Raw genomic sequence first — 20,476 nt, forward strand, 5'->3', positions numbered from 1 at the left:
CTAATCTCCAAAAGTAAATCACTGCTTCCTGGAACAGCCACACCACCACATGCCAAAGGTGCCTGGGGAGTGTTTGGGAGGATCTCATGGCCAGAGATGGATCTCCTCATCCGGGTGTATGGATGTACCCAGTGAAAGGAAAATCCTCACTAAATCACTTCCTTGGCATCCATCTGGAAGCTCAGGGAGAGGGATTAGGTTGCACAGAATCCATTGGGTATAAATTGTGCAGCTGTGCTGGGCTAGACCAGACCACCCCCAACAACCATGGACCTTCGTGTGCGTCTCACCTGGCTGCTTCTGCTGAGCACCACTCTCCTGGCTGAACCAGGTACTGCCTTGAAAACCTTTTTGATTTTACAGAAATGTTACTGAATTATTCCTGAAATGTTAGAGAATTATTTACTAATACAGGCTGGCTTGCTGGGAAGTGGTGGCAAAGATTCTCCTCGAATATTGCTGATGAGTTTTGTACCATAGAATTGACAGCTTGTCTTCTACCTCAAAGGTTCAGTTCAAATCCATAGGTTGCATTTAAAAATGTATGCATTTCAACATGTATGCATTTCAAAATGCAGAATACAATATACATAATATATGTAATATTATATTAATATATTGTATTTCAAAAAATAATCCATGGAGGTTACAGACTGAAGAAGGCTGAAGAATATTCCTTTGTTTCTTTTTCACATGGGAAATAGCTCGTGGAAGTTGTTTTCTAAATGTTCTTCATACAATATTCTCATTTTAATTAAAATTATTCTATACTGTACATTTTAAAATGTAGAGAAAGAGGGGGAAAGAAACACAGAGCAGTCTGCCAGACCCAGGTGGAAATATGCTCTGCATGACATGTTCCTTCAAACTGATAACCTTGCTAGTTTGCATGGGATAATTTGAGCTTTATTTATCACCACAGGCACCATGAAAAAAGTCTGGCCTATCCCTTACAAAAAGAGATGACTTCACAGAGAGATAAAGGGCTGGCTGTATTGAATTATTTACAAAACAAGAGTATGATGTGTTACTTCAGGACTAATACGTTTTGTTCTCTGCCACAGCAAGTGGAGCCTGGTGGAAGCATCCAGAAAAAGACCTAAAGTCAGTATGGGAGAAATTTGCCGATTGGATTAAAGAAAAATTGGACAAAAAAGGTAAGAGATGTGCTCCAGAGTGTGAATGTACTTGGCAGATGTGCAGAGCTCCCTGAGCCAGCTCTGGGTGAGCTGTGCCTCAGCAGCACAGCCAGCCATACCACCAGGGTAGATCAGGCCCTGCAGGCAGCAGAACCACAGGGATTCAAATTTAGACACCAGAAGTTGAGCTATAAATAAACAAATTGAGATTTACCTGTCCACTTTTGCCTTAGTTCCACCACAACCACAGCTGAGACTGGAATCTGGAGGGCACCGATGTGCCGGGAGGGTTGAAGTTTTTCATGATGGAAAATGGGGCACAGTCTGTGATGATTATTTCAGTATGAGAAGTGCCAACGTTGTGTGCAGACAACTTCACTGTGGCCAAGCTGTCTTACTTTGGCCTCAGTGGAAAAGTTATCCAGTTGGATGATGTGCAGTGTAGAGGAAGTGAATCCCACCTTTGGGACTGCCGGCATGCCGGCTGGGGCAAGCACAACTGTGGACTCAATGAGGATGTTGGTGTCATCTGCTCAGGTAAAGATAAAAATAATAATGAAAATAAAATAGTATAAAATAAGAAAAAACCTCCTTGGACTATGCTGTTCACCATAAATGCAAGAAACATCAGGGTAGAGCTTGGAAATCAGGCCAGGGCTGAAAAGTGAAGGTGGGGTCCTTCTTCTGTTTAAGTCTGAGTGACTGAGGAGCAAAAGGAGCACAAAATAACAAGATGGGACAGCAAGGCCTGGGTATGAAAACAGTGAAAAGCAGGCAGTTCAGGACCACTTTACAACATCTGATTACAGCCAACCCCCAAGGTAACAAAGGCAAAGAGTAAGGAGAAAATAGAGGCCAGCCAGTTGTGAACCGGGCATGTGTGAGTGGAAAAAAAATAATTCTTGTCATAAGTCTATAATATAAAAAACTGCCCAATAAAGTAAATCCTTGCTTTTTTTTGCTGTTCACAGATGCAATCCCCTCCACTGTTGCACCGACAGGTAAGGCTGAGTCCCAAAATTAGCTCTGTAAAGTCTCCCCAGTGCTCAGAGCCTAATTTTTAACTCAAAAAATAATGTGATTACAGCTCCTTGGCAGGCAGTTTTCTACAAAGGCACATGCTCTGAATTACAAGTTATTGCTCCAAATTACTATTTATTCACCCACTGTAACATTATTTCTTTATATTTTCATTATTTCTTTGCATTGCTAGTACAAACTGTGTTTGCCACTTACCTACTAATAATTAATGAAAACACGAGGCAAGTCTTTACACGCCAGGTCTAAGTTTCTGATTCCATTAATTTTTTTGCTGAAACAATCATAAGACTGGAATCCTAAAAGTACAGACTCTATTACTGTTTCTTGGGATCTCTAGGTGTTAATTATGCCCTTCATAATCCACAGTCACAGAAGAGCAGGTGTTCTCTACCATATAGAATCACAGAATCATGAGTATATGTTTTATTATATGCAACACAGAAATCAAAATATTAAATGAATGAAGGTAAATTTTTGTAATCAAAAATAAAAGGTTGGGCAATGACTCATTGTCCCACAAAGCCCAAATTTATTTACCTTCATCAAGACTTTCATTCACGTGTTCACTGCTAATTGCTGCCAATCTCTCTCTGCTTTGTATTTCCTCAAGTGGCTCCAGATGTGACTTCTGCACCCACTACTGTCACAGAGGAAACGACCACATCAGCTCCTGAAATCCCAACCACAGCTGATGAAGGTAAGAACAGCCATTTCACATGAGTTTTTTTAAAGCAAACACTCTGTTAAATTGGGGTTTTCAGCTAAACCATGGAAATCTGTAAATATTCAGAGCAGACAATATAGTTGTCCTTAGTTCCTTTTTTCTGATGGAACAATCCCCCCAACAACATCTTCACGTGAAAAATATCAGCCTGTCAGGCAGGGATACCTACACTTACTGATTAATACCTCTGAGTTGTAGCTGTAAAGAACACACTTACCAATTCCCAAAGAAAAACTGTCCAGATCATTGTAATTCTGTGTATATAAAATCCATAAAATTCTGGAAATATTAAGGAGCACAGACTGGCATTTGCACCCATTTCCCTCAGCTGGGGGATGAGCCTCTCCAGTTATTCAGCAGACTGATGATCATGGATTGGTTTGGGTTGGGAGGGACCCTAAAAATCACCTGGGTCCTATCCTCTCCCTTGGGCAGGGACACCACCCACGAGATCATTTTTATTATTAAATCTGAGACCTAAATCAAGTCACAAGCTCTTGAAATCACTCTTAAGCTTTTAATTGCTGCTTGTAGCCATTGAGTTTCTCACCCTTTCAGCCTCCCACCCTTCCACCACCACTGCAGAGGAGAGCAGGACATCAGAAATCCCGATTACACCGCAGACAGGTAAAGGGCATCTGCACAACATGCAGCAGGTCAGAAAAACGTGGCTGGGTCAGGACTTCAGTGGAGAAGCCAAAATATGCTGCCAAATCAGCATCTCTCAGTGCAGCTCATGTCTGCCTATGAATTTGGCCACCCTGCCACTGAGCTGCTGCCAGCGGGCAGGTGGGGGCTGTGAGTGCTGTGGGCAGTCATGCTGTGAGGATGGGGAACATTTTGAACCCACTGGAATCTGAAGGCATTTCAATGCATCAGGAGCTGATTCCAGCCTCACCTGAGTGCTCTATCCCTCTTGTTTCCACGTTTCTTCCTTTTGCTCACAGCCTCTGCAAATGCTTCAGAACCAAACGTGTTACCTGCTGAACTGGTAGCAGAGGAGACAACCTCGGCTGCAGAAATCCTCTCCACACCAGCTGAAAGTAAGATACAGACACAATGCCATAAAATCTAATAGCAGGGCTTGAGTTTGGGCAAAATGGATTACATTGATAGGATTAAAGTAAATCAATGAACCTCAAGATCAGTCAACTGCCAGCTCATTGTCTCGGTGAAGAAACAAAGTTGGGGAGAGAGGCTGAACCAGGCAGTATTTAAAGGATGGGAATAAACAAACCCAAGCCATTTTCCTTAAATTACAAGGTATCCCAGAAAAATTAGGCTCTATCACTGCTCTATCTAAGCCCTGATTTTCTATAAACAGGAATGCTGTACACCTCAGAGGAAAAGTATACAGTTAAAATACAGACAATATTTAATTTCACCTCTTCGTTCTGTATTAAGTAATACAGCATTACTCTGGCTTATATGCTGTGGGTCTTGGTGGAAAAAATACACATTTAAAATGCACACAATATTTAATTTAATATTTTCTTTCTCACAGCAACAGTCTCTCCTACTGCTGAACCTGCAGATGAAATCACAAGTAAGTAAAACAGCGTTACTGTGGCATACATACTATCAATCTTGAAATTAAATTTTATGTGCATTTTAAATGTATATTTTTTTCCTCACCTTTGCTTTTTTTTTCTTTCTCACAGCAGCAGCCTCTTCTTCTGCTGAACCTGAAGATGTAACCACACGTAAGTAAAATAGCATTACTGTGGTGTACATGCTATCAGTCCTTAGGGGAAAAAAAATTTAAAATGCATATAAAAAATTATTTCACAGCAATAATCTGTCCTACTGCTGAACCTGCAGATGAAATATCGTGTAAGTAAAACAGCTTTACTGTGGCATACATACCATCAGTCTTGAGTAAAAAAATACACATTTAAAATGCACATAATATTTAATTTAATATTTTCTTTCTCACAGCAACAGTCTCTCCTACTGCTGAACCTGCAGATGAAATCACAAGTAAGTAAAACAGCGTTACTGTGGCATACATACTATCAATCTTGAAATTAAATTTTATGTGCATTTTAAATGTATATTTTTTTTCCTCACTTTTTCCTTTTTTTTCTTTCTCACAGCAGCAGCCTCTTCTTCTGCTGAACCTGCAGATGTAACCACACGTAAGTAAAATAGCATTATTGTGGTGTACATGCTGTCAGTTTTTAGGGGAAAAAGATACATTTAAAATGCACATAATATTTAATTTCACCTTTTCTTTTTCACAGCAGCAGTCCCTCCTAGTACTGCAGCAGTAGACATTACCACCAGTAAGTAATACAGTGTTACTCTGGATTACATGCTACAAGTTTCAGAGCAAAAATATACACTTAATATTTCATTTCACCTTTTCTTTCTCACAGCAACCGTCTCTCCTAGTACTGCACCAGCAGACATTACCCCTGGTAAGTAATAAGGAGTTAACTATGGCCTACATGCTGTGGGTGTCAGGGGAAAAATACATGTAACATGCAGACAATATTTAAATTCATCTTTTCTTTCTCACAGCAGCAACATCCACTGGTGCACCAGCAGACAGTGCCACCGGTAAGTAATGCAGGATTGCTCTGGTTTACATGTTTAGCTGTATGCCATCCTCTGATCATGTACTGACTGCCTCCCTGCCTCCATAATAATCTAATTTCATCAATTAGAATTGGAGGTAATCCCACTTGCCTTCCCTTTGGCTTCCAGATAATAATAAAGGAGTAAAAGGGAAAGGGGAAACAAAGAAACTCTGGCCCTGATGAAAGAACTGGGATGGGGCAGATTACATCAATACAAATTCAGATTTGCTCTTGGTCATCCCATTCCCAGAAAATCATCCTTACTGCACTTCCCAGAGCTGCATCCCAATCCCTGCACACTCTGGGATGTATTTGCCATGGGAGTGCGCAGCTTCAGTGCCCACTAAGGCAGCCCAGCCCTTGCCAGCACATGGCACTGGGCAGACACTGCATGTCAGGAACTTTATCCCAGCCCCAAACTGGTGTTTAGCAAACAGCCCCAGGCTCCCAGAGCTGAGCCATGGCCAGAGGCAGCACAGGGATGGGTTTTCCTCCCACTCTGGAACATTGTCCAGCCCCAAAGTGAGACCATGAGTCTCCTGAGGTTTGGGTATCTCTCACCTGCCCAGCTCTGGGAAAGCAGTTTTTAACCTGCAGTTTTGTTTCCTCTCATGTCTCTGATCAGCCCCTGTAGAAGACACAACAACTGAAGCAGCAGGTGTGTATGACCTCAGTATATTGGTCAGAATTTCAGGATCAAGCATCAGCTTGAGCAAAATCCTGCTCCACTCCCCCTTGCCAGCCCTGGCTTTGCCCACACAGTAATGGAACAGACACTGAAGTGTGCTTTTGTTTTCTCTTTGACAGTCACAACTGAGCTCACCACAGCTGAAAACCCAGGTATTTATTTCTGGTCCTTTCTGCAGCTGTGGGGAACACTGCACTATATTCCATGTGAGTTATCCATGCATTAAAACATAGAAAATGTTTGACTTTCTCTTTTCTCTTCTCACAGTGACAAGCACACCCGCTGCATCAGTCCCTCCAACTCCTGAAACAACTGACAATGCCACTGGTAAATGAAGCAGATTTACCCTGGTTTATACCCTTAATTCCCTACCAAAGCTGGGATCTGACAATGTGCTGGCAAGGCTCCCTTTCTCCATGCATCATCTCATCAAATCAATATTGAAATTTAGGAATAATTTTTTTGGCTTCCATACAAATAGAGGGACCTGAATTGTTGGCGTTGATATGGGAGGAATACCTGCTCTGGTACAAGTTCTAAGGAACTGGAATTCACTGGGGCAGACACACCACACCAACATAAATTCAGATTTCCTCTAGATCACCTCACTCCTACAAAGCCAGCCCCCCTGCACTTCCAAATTGCATCCCCACTGGGAGCTGAGGCAGTGGAAATCCTTTTGACATATTCAGTGGTATTTGCTTTGAATTTTAGTTTTCCACAGTGGGCTTTGTCTTTTGAAAAAATTGAATTGCAAATTCTGCCCACTAGTTGATAATGTTCTGCCTCATCTGCTCACAGAGCAGAGCCAGGGTTTATTTTAGAGTCTGGCCATAGCAGCTACACTTTGATAAAAGGCACTTGGCTGCTTTGGTAAACACACAAGAAACTGAACTTCAGGTGCAAAGCAGTCATTTGAGCATGGGGTTATTGCCTCACACAGAGGGATAAACAGAATTAAATCTTGTTCCCATTTATGCCAGCAATATGTCACTTGTAGAACTCTAGCCCCCACACTTTCCTTAGTATGAAACCTTTGTCCCTGACAATTCTATTCCCCAGAACTGTTGCTAATAATATTTCCTAGCCCTAATGTGTTCTGCTCATTACGATGTTTATTAACTGATGGCATAAAGCACATCTTCTCCTTCATCAGCTCACTTTTTCACTTTTTCACCTTTTCTGTTTTCATTAAAAGCCAATCCACAGACAGACGCAGCAACTACAGGCTCAGGTAAGGTATTTGATTATTTCTTCTTTTAATGCCTTCTCTCCCCAAGGGCAGGATACCCTGGGTAAGAGATGTGAGCTGGGAAGGGCTGGCAGAGCTGGGAAGTTGATGTGAGCTGGGAAGTTCATTGGCAGAGGGGATCTGAGTGCAGGGGAAGTGGGAGAGGCTGGATGCAGGCAGAGAGATTGGGAATGCCTCAGCTCAGCCAGGGATCACACACTGTTTATACAGGGCTGGCAGCAGAGCCATCCTCAGTGGTGAGTGCCAAAGGGATCAGCTGGCCCAGGTCTGCACTATTTATGGTCAAAAACCATTTGAAATGTCCTCCCATAGCCTGCCAGCTCTGCCCACCCAGTGCCCTGTGCTCTGGAGGGCTCTCAGGCAGACATCACATGATCCTGGCAAATTCCCCCTCTTCCAGGAGAGAACAAGACCAAGGAGTTATCTTGGGGTTAGTTGTTAGTTGTAGGAGGGAGAAATGAGCTTTTAATGGGACACCATCAAAGAGAGAGAAATTCATTTCCTCCCCACTCAGCTGCCATTCCAGGCCCACATTTAAATTTTCAAAGTATTTAAAATACATATGCAGTAATAAAAATATGCAGTAAAATACCTGCTGCATTCTGCTCTGTGTTTACTTCTGGGTAATCAACATTCAATTCCTTCCCCTGCAGCAGAGCTCATTCCCCTGCCTGACTATGTGAGGCAGCTGTTGCTGCAATACCTAAATCGTGTGTGCCAGCCAAGGAGACCTGGGATGCCAGAAATAACATTGGAAGGGTAAGTATTTATTCATGCATGAATAAATATTATTTATTCATGTGAGATGCCCCAGCCAAGCTGGGATACCCCAAACATGATTTCACATCATTTTGTTACACACTTCAAGTGCTCAGGTACAACTTGATTTGACTACTCAGTCATACCCATACTTCCAATTACCAATCACACTAAAATTTTGCAAAACACCATTATTTCTTGGAAACAGACAGACATTCTTGGTGCATGTCTGTTGATCCAGATGTTGCTGGAGTCACTGATTTATGGCCCCAGATGATGCTGGCAGGGTTTCAAACACATGTCAGAGGGGCTGGGATGCTGGTGTTGTCTTGGCTGCCCTTCATGGACAGCTCTAAGCTTCCAAAAATTCAAAATCCTTCTTTCCAGGGCTGTCCTTTAGTTTGTTTAATTAAGCATGAACCACAGCAAAATGTGCAGTAAAATTCCCCTACCTCATCACTGTACAGTTTATAATGTGATTTAATATGCATTGACAAAATTCCACGAGGTGCTTTACATGTGTGACATTTGCATGTGTTGTGATGCACATTGCACCAACAGACATCCAATGCTGTGGCATGGAATGAGCAGGGCTTCAGTGCTGTGAGTTGTGGTTAACATCACAGCTGGACATTTTTGGGAGAAAGTTTCTTGCAACTGAGGAAACAAACGGGCTTAGTGAGCATGCCACAATCTTTACATGATAATTTATATGTGGGGTTGTTTATTTTTTTCCTTTTTCAGGTGTGTGTATGACCCAACCTGTGGGAATCAGCCTTCATCAAGCCAGAGGCTCATCCAGCTCCGTTACAGAGCTCCTGTAACCTCCAGAGTTTGCCTACGGTGCAGAGTATCAGGGTGCATTGTCCCCCCTCCTCCTCCTCCTCCCAGACCCATGCCAGGGAACAGGCCCCGTCCTCCCAGACCCTTCCCAGGGAACAGGCCCCGTCCTCCCAGACCCTTCCCAGGGAACAGGAGAAGAGCCAGGAGAAGCGCTGACGGTGTTGTTATTGTCATTGCCCCCCAGTAATGATGCTTCTGATTAGATGCTTCTGATTCTGTTGAGCACCTCTAGACCTGTTGATTGTGTTCCAAGATCTGCTGCTTATTTCTAAAAAGATACTAGTGGGTGTAAATCTAAAGATGTTTAATCTTAGTTACACTTGGGTTGCTCAATTTCAGATTTTTCGGACCTGTAAAAGCCTGAACTTCAGTAAATACTCAGTGACAAAAAATAATTGGATCAACTGCCTGTTTTTTCTCAAGACTTGGTTTCCTTCTCAATGTTCCTTTAGTTCCAATTGTGCTCAGTTCACACAAAACTCCAGCACAGTCCTAACCCTGTGCTCTGCATCTCACAGGAATTGATTTAAAGGGCATTGGGTTCTGAAGGACACAGCATTGATTGGCAGGGATCCACGTGCCAGCTCACACATTCACTGCAGAGTCACATCCAGGCACAAAAGGGATGTTAACATCTGAAAATTCCTTGCAAGTACACGGGTGGGTTTGAGAAATAAAAGGCTACACAGAGTAAATGCAAATTGAGCATTTCCAGAAGCCAAAGGGAATTCAAATGCTGTGCAACATCTTTAAACATGTATTTAGTGCCTCCACACTCAAAGGCAATGTAAGTACGTTTCAGAATGAAGAGACAGTTGCATTCAAAACCCTTAAAGCGAGTTAAAAATCAGAGTTGTTTTAAAGAAGGCATAGGTCTGAGATTAGAAATACAGTATCATTACAAATGCATTATATACCAGTTTGCTTATAAAAGAAAATGGTTTTGTAAAAAAAAAAAAAAAAAAAATTACAATGGAAGAAAAGCACCTGTGTTTCAAGAAGGTCTTGACTTTATTTTCTAGTCAAGTTGGAAGAAGCCCTGTTTGCACAGCTGTGGGGTTTGTGCTGCCCTCAGCAGCTCCTGAGGGAGCCCTGGCTGCTCCCACCCCCAGGTACCAGCCTGACCCAAGGCCAGGTAACAGCACACCTGGGCCACTGGCACAGCCTCAGGAGCTTTAAGGACTGGCAACTCTCTGCTGCACTGAGAAATACTCTGCAATACTCTGTAATTTTTTCAGAGCTTTGGTCCTTATTCACCTTAAAATAGGGTGAATATCTTGGAACAGGTACTTTGCTAAAGCTGTGCTGAAAGGAATTCAGGCTTTCAGGGCTGTGCTTGTTTCCTTACCTCAGGAAGGAAAGGCTGATTCCTTTTGTCCTCCTGTAGCTCCTAGTGTGGGGCCAAGAAAGTTCTGTCTGCAAAGTGGCTGCAGTGCAATCTTCTCCTTTTAATCTGTGACAATCTGGCCTTGCTCATCCCTGGGTGTTTCAGCAATATAATCAGGACAACTCTTTTACAGCAGTTGCACTTTGCAATCCTCAGCAAGGACAGGGAATGATCTGCCCAGTGTAACCTAAAGAGAGAGAAGTCAAAATAAAGTAGGACAAACCAAACTTCTGCTGAGCAGGGCTGAGAAAACTGAAATGTACAAAAAAACTGCAAATGTGTCTCCCAAGGGGGTCTGTCAATCCCTTCCACAACATTCCTGCTCACCCAACACCCCCAAACAGCCTCTCAATGAAATCCACTGGGAAATGTGCTTTGAGAGCTGACAAAAGGACTTTAAACTTACTCCAGACAGTGCCTGTTTAAAAAATGGGCCCACCTGTTATTTTCTCATTTATATCTTTTAAAAAGAAACAGCGACTGACAAATTAAACCCTCCCTCTTTGTACCACAGGATGGTTGTGAAATAGCAGGAGGTATAAAAGTCAGGAAAGGCAGAGCCTCCCCTCCCCAGCTGCCCTCAAAATGCAGCTGCTCAGGCAGTTCCTCCTCCTGCCTCTCTTCACTGCTCTGGCTCTCTCTGAAAGCAACTCAGTAGAATTCACAGGTATGGAAATGTGTTTATCTGTGATATTTTATTGATTTCTGCACAACAGGTCTTATATAGGCAACTGAAGGGCAAAATGTTGAACACCTCTAAAAGGTAATCTAATGTGCTGTTGACATGATAGTGACACCTAAACATGACTAAAAATGGTAAATAATAAAAAATATTCTATACAGTCCACCCTATGGCAGTTATTTTATTTTAAGATCTTGGTTTTGAAGCAGTTTTACTCTGCAATGTAAATTTGCTTTTTAAATTAACACTATATTGAAATAACAGAAATCAGGACATTAATTGGGAAACGTTTGCTTTTTGAAAGAGATTTGTTCGTTTTTCCTTTGCTCAATCAGAAGCTATAAAGAGCTGTTTGCTGCTCAGTGTGGATCCCCATTCTGTGCTCAGATCAGCAATGTGGCTGATTAAAGGAGGGTGGATGTTGCAGGATAATGAAATATTGCAGCAGAGCTGTTCCACTGCTGTCTGACCCCAGAAGTGCAGGAGGGTAGGACTGACCTGTAATGCTCTTACAGAGAGGAGTTTCATTTGTACAGTTTCATTTGTGAGGGTAAAAGTCTCTCCTCAACCTTCCTATTCCCTCTGGAGTCCATCAGAAAGCCCTGCTCTAATTTTCTGGGCCTGCATGCACTCTACAGAAAATTCTTCTGACTGCTTTAGACCATTATTTTTATACTTAATATTAAAGTAGAAAGGAGATCTTATGCTCAGAGTGGATTATAAGCTTTCTCCAAAGTTTCCTATCCAATGGCCATTACTTCAACTACTTCCTAACCTATTAATTAGTGTCAGTGATGTCAGACATAGTTGAGTTGTGGGGCTTTTTCATAAGGGTACTTAAAAGTCCCAAGGCCTGAATTGCTTGTGGTAAAAACCTTGCTGAAAATGGTTGCTGAGGTGTCCTGCAGCACTTGGCATTTCCAGTTGTGCTATTGGCTTGATCCTTTTCTCTCTAGGAAAACCAGGATAAACCATGGCTTCTTTTACTATCTGATTCATCAGATTTCATAAGAAGAAGTAAAATAAAACATTATTGTTTCAAATTAGCACATTTTTCATATCTGTTTGGTGATGAACAGTCTTTACATAATGGAGGATTAAATATTTACTGCAAGAGAGAACTTGAGAGATATCCTTGCAAGCTGTTTCTGTGGTTGCTGTTCAACAGGGGTGCCTCGCTGTGGAGCTTCACTTCATGAGCCCAACAAAGCATTAAGGATTGAACTAAATGCAAATGCAAACTGCACCTGGCAAATCCAAAGGAATGCAAATCAAACAATTAGGCTTGTTTTCTCCCATTTTAAGTAAGTATTTCCTACAGATGCTTTTGTACTGTTTCATTTCACTAGAATATAGCACAGAAATGTATTGCCCCTAAATATTTCTCTCTATTGAATCTGTGTTGTGCCCTCCAGTGAATCCCAGAATAGTTTGGGTTGGATGTGAGTTAAATCCCATTCAGTGCCACCCCTGCCATGGCAGGGACACCTTCCACTGTCCCAGGCTGCTCCCAGCCCTGTCCAGCCTGGCCTTGGGCACTGCCAGGGATCAGGAGCAGCCACAGCTGCTCTGGGCACCCTATGCCAGGGCCTGCCCACCCTCACAGAGAAGAATTCCTTCCCCAAATCCCATCTAACTCTGCCCCCTGGCAGTAGGAGCCATTCCCTGTGTCCTGTCCCTCCATCCCTTGTCCCCAGTCCCTCTCCTGGAGCCCCTTTAGGTCCTGCAAGGGGCTCTGAGCTCTCCCTGGATTCTTCTCTTCTCCAGCTGAGCCCCCCCAGCTCTCCCAGCCTGTCCCAGAGCAGAGGAGCTCCAGCCCTGGGAGCATCTCCATGGCCTCCTCTGGACTCACTCCAGCACATCCTTCTTGTGTTGGGCTCCCAGGGCTGGATGCAGCATTCCAGATGAGGTCCCATGGGAGCAGAGGGGAAGAATCACCTTTCTCAATCTGCCCTTCATTTTCGGGGTTGCACATGCACACTTTTGGGTCATGTTGAGTTTCTCATTCACCAACAGCCCCAAATCCATCTCCTCAGGGCTGTTCCCAAGCCATTCTCCACCCAGGCTGTACCTGTGGGACTGCCCCAGCCCCTGTGCACATTTACCTGTGTGTCTGCCAAGGAGCTCAGGTGGTTCTCACTGTGCTTTCTCCAATAGATTTGCTCCTTCTTCAAGCTGTGAAACAGAGAGCATCAAAGTGTTTGATGGTCCCTCCACTGCTTCACCTCTCCTTGGACAAGTGTGTGATGACACAGATGCAGTCCCAGTGCTTGAATCATCCTCAGACAGTTTAACTTTTCTCATAACAACCAACTCCGTGCCTTTCACACGAAACTTCTTTGTCTACTACTACTTCTTCTCACCAGGATCCAGTAAGCCATTAAATAATACCTGAACTGCAGCAACAAAACATAATTTAAAAAAAAATTTAATCAGTCTCACTCAGGTCTTCAGGCCTCAGAAAATGGAGTGGGGCAAAAATCAGGGAAAGAGGCACAAGCAATGTGTTTGCAGAGATCCTAAAAAGTTAAATTTAACTTAGAAAAGCGATGGCAAAGGTGACATTATGGGGCTTTACTTTTACTTCCAGACTTCTATGAAATGTACTCAGCTTGCAAATATTACAGCATTTACCCAGGAGAATTTGACCATCTAGTCAGAACTCCTGCCAAGTACAGATCACAGAAGGCAGTAAGGATTTGAATTCAAAAAGCTCCTTACTCTTTTACTTTTGAAAGACAAGAATAGCTTGAACAAAATCAATCTTAGCTTGTGACCAGCCCCTTTGCTTCTGCTGACCTGGTGGCATGGTATTAAGCTCTTAAAAATTTAATTTTACAGAGTAGTTACCAAATCCCAGTTCATGCTGCTCCAGTCTTTAATTTTGCTGCTGAAAGATTCTGCCCTATTTCTAGTCTACATTTGTCTGAGGTTCCACTGATTTGATTTTTTTTTTTGCCTTTGTCAAGTAAAATCTCTCTCATATTTGCAGATTTTGCACTTCCATACAGATCATGTATGGCTGGTGTAGCATCTTCGTTAGCAGTTTTTCAAGAGGGCACAGAATTTATCCAAAATGTAAATAAATGTGGCTCTCACTAAGCTGCTCCCAGTACCAAAGTTAACTCATCCACAGCCAGCTCAGGTGTCATCACACTGAGCCTCACAGCAATAGTGACCACCTCAAATTCCACCTCAAATTCCCTACAGAATTTCCACTTCTAGTACCTTTAATCATTTCCAAAGGACTGGAGTCCTAAAGAATCAATCCTGATTGTTACATAAGGTTTGGGGGTTTTTTATGACTCATTATATGACTTATTCTGTTACCAATATATCTCCTCTTCTTTTCAGGAACTGAAAATTGTGGGGGAGAATTAACTGGCCCCAACGGGACATTCACCAGCCCCAACTACCCAGCACCTTACCCTCACTTCAGATACTGTGTCTGGCACATACAAGCACCAAAAAACTCAAAGATAAACTTAGAGTTCCAAGATTTTTTGTGAGTAAATTCCCTATTTATATTCATTTAGAGATATATAGATATATTTTTATATATATCCCTATTTATATTTATTTATAAATGCTTTGTTTCTCTTTATATATTCTGTTTAAAGGCATTACTTTGTTAAACACAGGAAGAAGTGCTTTTTAACTTTTAGAACCTCTGTGCACTTTTAAAATAAAGGGTTATGATAAACTGTTATGATAAAATGATTGTTTCACATCCCTGTACATTACCCTAAAGTAGCTGCAGTGCCAGTCGTGGAAATGCAGAAAACATCTCAGGTGACCAACCACGAGGTGCAGGTTCATTTCTTGAGATGTTCAGACTGCAGGATGCCCTGCAAGAATTCAGTATGGAATGTACAGGATTCCACAGGAAATCTTTACCTTGACCACTGCCCTTTGAGATGATAAACACTGCACAAGGTGGAATATGCTCTGAGCATTTCTGGCCAGCCTCCATCTCTAATTCTGGGAGAATCCACCCTCCACTGGTGAAAAAATTGCAAGAATCTTCCTCTGTGGTACACACAAGGGGTTTCAAAAGCCAACTCTACGCTTTAAAAATTATTTTGAGAAACATAATAATTTTTATATGTTTTCTTTGGTTTTAACAATGTCTATTTGTGTTGTTCTGCTCTCCATTCTATTACCTCAGTAGAGTGGAACTCTCAGACACTTTATCTGCACTGGACCCTCTCTCCAGGATAACCAAAGCTTTGCTCAGATCTCCCTGTAATGATTTTTCCTCTGTCTGCAGCCTGGAATTGGACAGAAACTGCCAGCTTGACTTCACAGCAGTCTATGACGGCCCCAGCACTGGCTCTGGATTGTTGGGGAAAGTGTGTGGGCGTGCCCAGCCCACATTTGAGTCTTCTTCAAACATGATGACAGTTGTGCTGTCCACAGATGACACCAACTCCTATAGAGGATTTTCAGCTCAGTATTCCACTGCTCCCCTGCCAGGCCCCATGGAGCCCAACAGTGAGTGCCCCTGCTACATGGAGAGCATGCTGATTCTTTTTAGATGTGATTCTTCTCTTACAAACATCCAAAAGAACTGATGGCTGATACTGAGGAGTTAAGCCTTTTTATTGGTAGTCTTTTAACCCCTTTTATACACAAAAATCCCACATTATCTCACCTATAGAGCATAGGTTACTCCCTGACCCAAAAGAAAAACAGTTCTTTCACTTTTGGGTGCTTTTTTCCTGGCTGGCATCACTTAAAATCTGAGGTTTTCTTTCTTTTGTACAAAACAGGCATTGTTACCATTCTAAGATGCAAAGATAAACTATTGTCTGGTTAGTTAAATGGTTTTGTTGCGTAAGGCACTCAAGAATTTTCCTGGTCTGCACTGGTCAGTCAGAGTTCAGGTGTGCTGTAATTTCCTTTCCCCCTGAGCTAGGCCTTATTTTCCTTATTGGTCCTATAACCTTGCATGCCTATCTTCCCATTAACTGAGGTGCAAAGGAGTTCCTAAAGCCTCAGTGCCTGAGATAAATCAATTTCTTTACCCACCATTCTGCACCAGCACTTTGATTCATTTTCCCTTTTAAAAATGCAAAGATCCTTCTGTGTTACTGGGTTTTAAATTAAAATTTCAGCATGAGTTTTAAGGGGTTTTGCTCTAATTCTGAGCATGAAATTTTGGTGCAACTTCTGCATGATCTCAAGTGGGCATGAACTTTTTCACTGACAAATCCAGAATCATGTGACAGGTTCAAGGATTTAGACAAAGTGAGAAATGACCACTGCAGTTTGTCCTAATGTGTTATTGGTTTTGTTTGATTTTTTTCAACGGCAGCAACCCTTACATGCTCCTCAGACAGCATGACAATTGTTCTGAGCAAGTCTTACCTGGCCTCCCTCGGCTTTAGGGAAGCTCACCTGCAGCTGAATGATCCATCTTGCAGACCAGTTGTGACAGATTCAGTGATCTTCTCCTTCCCATTGGCCAGCTGTGGAACAATTAAAAAGGTAAAGGGGATAAAAATATGAATAAGCTAATGAGAGCTTAGGAAAGATAAGAGCTGATAAAAGCAGTGTATAAACAGCATGTGAGTACATTGATTTTATTTTCACTGAGCTCATCCCATTCCATGTTTCCTGTCTTGAAGTACAAAGAACATCTTTTCCTCTTTAAGAATCTGATGATCAATGAACCTTTCAAAAGAAACATGGGAGAATCCACACAAATTAACCCCCAAAAGATTCCCGAGAGCTAGTTCATAGCACTGTTTTGATAAGGGTGACTGGAGCATAGCTTTGGTACTTCCCACACCCCATGCACTATTCTTTAACCTTGCTGCTGCCTGGATTGGATCAGTGTTTAGAAAAAACAAGGGTAAGATTTTTTGGCTGCAGCCTGTTTCACATTTCCAAGACTCCGATAAGCACAGCTGGGAAGGTGTGTAAGTTTAGCTACAATTCCTTAACTATTCCTTAACCTTGCTGCTGCCTGGATTGGGTCAGTGTTTAGGAAAAAGAGGGTTGATAAGATTTTTTGACTGCAGCCTGTTTCACAGTTCCAAGCCTCTGATAAGCACAGCTGGGCAGGTGTGTAAGTTTAGCTACAATTCCTTTCACCTGCTCTGCTGGTGCAACCCCAGCTGAGCCCCTGGCACGGTTCCTTTCCCAGGATGAAGGGCACAGCATCACTTACACCAACACCATCTCCCTGGCTCCAGCTGGCAGCACCATCACCCGCCAGAAGAACACCGAGATCATTGCTCAGTGCAGGATGAGCAACAATGAAACCCTGGAGCTCATCTACATCACAACAAACAATGCCATCCAAAAGCTGAGTGCTGGGGGCAGGTACAACGTCAGCATGGCCTTCTACGAGTCAGACCAGTTCTCCAAGCCCATACAATACTCCCCATACTACGTAGACTTGAACCAAACTCTCTTTGCTGAGGCGACTCTTCATTCCACTGACCCAAATCTCCAGGTGTTCATTGATACCTGCACTGCATCTCCACAGCCTGGTTTTGGATCATTGACATATGACCTAATCAGGAGTGGGTAAGGCTGATTTCATTACAGTCTCCTAATGTGTGAGGAAATGGGATCTAAATGTCAACTGCACTTCTTCTATTTTTTTTTAAATTTTTTTTTTTATTTTTGTCTCTTCCACCTACCTTCTTTAGTAGGACTGTGATTGGTAGTGAGTTGCAGATAAATTTAAAGATGTTCCACTGAGCTAGAGCTAGGAAAAACATGCACCAAATGCTGACCAAAGGCAAAAAAGGACATCACTGTATGCCCACATGTAGAACAATGTCCTGGTTAAATGCTGTAGTTACAACTCACAGGACACAGCCGGAATGATCACTCCAAGTGGACTGTTGTAACAGATCTGTACATCCTTTTGCAGCTGCAATAAAGATGACACTGTGGTAACCTACCCAGCATTTGAAAACCATGGAAGATTCAAATTTAGGGCTTTCAGGTTCCTGAGGAGCTTCCCATCAGTTTATCTGCAGTGTGACATTGTGATCTGTGACAGCACCACCACCAACTCTCGCTGTGCCAGAGGCTGCATCTCCAGGCAGAAAAGAGCCATCTCTCCCTACACATGGAAAACCAACACTGTGGTGGGTCCCATCCGCCTGAAAAGAGATCTCAGGGCTGCTGAGCACTCAGGTGAGAGGGGAAAAATAAAAAAAATAAATATATGTATGTGTGCACTTCACTCATTTTGTTGTTGGTACTCCAGATAATAAACGCAGCTGACTGACTCTAGGCCAGGTTAAATCCCCCCACTGCATGCACTGAACAGGAGGGAAAAGGAGTCTTGAGAGCAGAAACCAAAAGCACCATGCCTTTAAATCAGAGCTGCAGAGGTGTTTGTAAGACAACTAAGCTGTGTGCCATTTGCAGTCTGATCTGCAACGGTCAGGTACTGAGAGCAAAGAGAAACTACAAAATACAGAAAAGCTATTTTTAAAAGCTTGTATTGCTACTCCACTGTGCTCAGTGATCTTTTCTGGAGCCCAAAGCTTCACCTGAGAAAAGCACATTGGGCCACTTGCTTTCAGGTATCAGAGCTAGGAAATATTTAGAATTAATCTTGCCCTTAATAGTAATTAGAATATTTTCTTTTTTAACTATTAACCTTTCTGAACTCTAGCAACATTCTAGATATGTCTCCATGTATTTCAATAGTGAAAGATTTTGCATCCATATGTGTGGAAGTGAACACATCTGTAACTCAAGGGCAAATATTCAAGTGCAAATGTTATAAAGCAGAATGAGTTTTACTGAGAAGCAGATAGGAAACCACTGAAACCACAAATTGGTTTTTTTTGCCCAATTTTGCTTCAGCAAATGTCTCAAATCTCTCTCATGGTGACATCACTGCTTGGCAGAAACTTGGCTGCAGCAATACCAAAGAATTGAACGTCGTGATGATCTGCAGGATTGTTTTATTAGCAATTTTTACAACTCTTCAGTACTACTATTCAGGATTTGCACTCTGTGTGGGTCATGTCAAATGAAAATATCTGAAAAAATGCTCATTTAATTCCCAGTTAAATCATACAGTATTCTAAACTTTAAACACTTTATTTTTCTCTCTACACAGAATCCCTCACTGAAGTGGAAGCTGAAAAAACACCAAACCTGCAACAATACAACTTCTACACTCTGGCATTTGTGGTTTTAGTTTCAAACATTCTCATTGTGGTAGCTGTGATACTGAAGCATCACAAGCATCAGGTAGGATACAGCTATCAAAATGGCCAGAGCTCATTTTAACTACTTCTGGAGACTTCTATTTAGTGTCAACTGCTATTCATGTTTGTCACCCAGAGAGGGAAGAGGGAAAAAATAAAAAAATCATTAAATTACCAGCGTTGGAACTCAACACTCAGAAATTCATTTCAACTTCTTTTGTTACCAAATAAAAAATCCAAACCCAAAACCATCTCAATTTAATACTGTCTCAAGTCACTGAGTTGAAAAAGTGTGAGTATCTCAGGACAGACTTTATGCCTTTATAGGTATGAAGTACAAGATAATTAAGATAATTTTTGTCTTAAAAAATTTTTTTTTTCTTTTTGAATCACTTTGAAACTGCACCTGGCAGGAGTTAAGATCAGGGCCAACTGCAAGATGTCTTTACAAAGCAGATTATCCTCTCTTCCAAATCTGCTTCTGTGTGTTTACTACCACCAGGATCTGACAGTCTTCAAAATACATCACTTTTCCTGGAGAAGGAAACATCAGGCAGAGTAAATAAAGATACTGGCTTGCACATGCTTATGCTGAATTTGAGTCAACACTTTCTTCCCCTTCAACAGCTTTTGCCAAAAATGTTTGTGCACCCAACTGAGGGGGTTAGCATGAAGTCCCTACACCCTCCAATTGAAATGGTGCACCCAGAATCCAAGAGCAACAAACAGAATAAAGTTTAAAACTCAACCTGCCACGGAAGAGGGATTTGGAGTCACATTCCTACCTCCCCAAATGACAGCAAAACTGATCCCAATGGGTTAAAAGAACTGTGATGCAGTAAGGAAAACTCCTCTGGAGCTACCCCAGCACATCCTGTCTGGGAGCAACATCCACTTGAGAGGAACCATGGGTGAAGTACTTGCACTTCTTAGGATAATGAAACCTGGATAAAGCCTGCTGAGTCTGCATTCATTTCACTTGTTCCTGCACACTCAGCTAGCCTAGGAGGGAAAGAAGTACCAGAGTCTTGGTTTAGGTGTCTCTTAAGGAGCCTGGACTCCAAATTTAGGTGCCTGTACAGCCAACAAGGCTTCCAAAGAACCCAGGCTGGGTTCACATTCTCCCAGCTCCATAAATGGCCCAAATTAGGCAATGACAATCCGAGCTTCCTTTTAGAGATGGAACAAGA

At 42.3% G+C, this 20,476-nt stretch overlaps 1 protein-coding gene across 1 annotated transcript; it reads left to right on the forward strand.

The window, feature by feature from the left end:
• The first annotated feature begins 267 nt into the window (after nucleotides 1–267).
• On the forward strand, nucleotides 268–20,447 carry LOC127059741 (CUB and zona pellucida-like domain-containing protein 1). The gene is made up of 13 exons (XM_050975973.1): nucleotides 268–331; nucleotides 1,065–1,157; nucleotides 1,509–1,676; nucleotides 2,111–2,140; nucleotides 3,439–3,531; nucleotides 12,266–12,401; nucleotides 13,255–13,469; nucleotides 14,452–14,602; nucleotides 15,368–15,591; nucleotides 16,415–16,587; nucleotides 17,249–17,634; nucleotides 17,987–18,255; nucleotides 19,196–20,447. The coding sequence occupies exons 1-13, from the start codon at nucleotides 268–270 to the stop codon at nucleotides 19,366–19,368; spliced, it is 2,175 nt and encodes a 724-aa protein (XP_050831930.1). The 3' UTR covers nucleotides 19,369–20,447.
• The last annotated feature ends 29 nt before the right edge of the window (nucleotides 20,448–20,476 follow it).

The sequence above is a fragment of the Serinus canaria genome, chromosome 6 (assembly GCF_022539315.1).
Source record: "Serinus canaria isolate serCan28SL12 chromosome 6, serCan2020, whole genome shotgun sequence".
NCBI lineage: Eukaryota > Metazoa > Chordata > Aves > Passeriformes > Fringillidae > Serinus > Serinus canaria.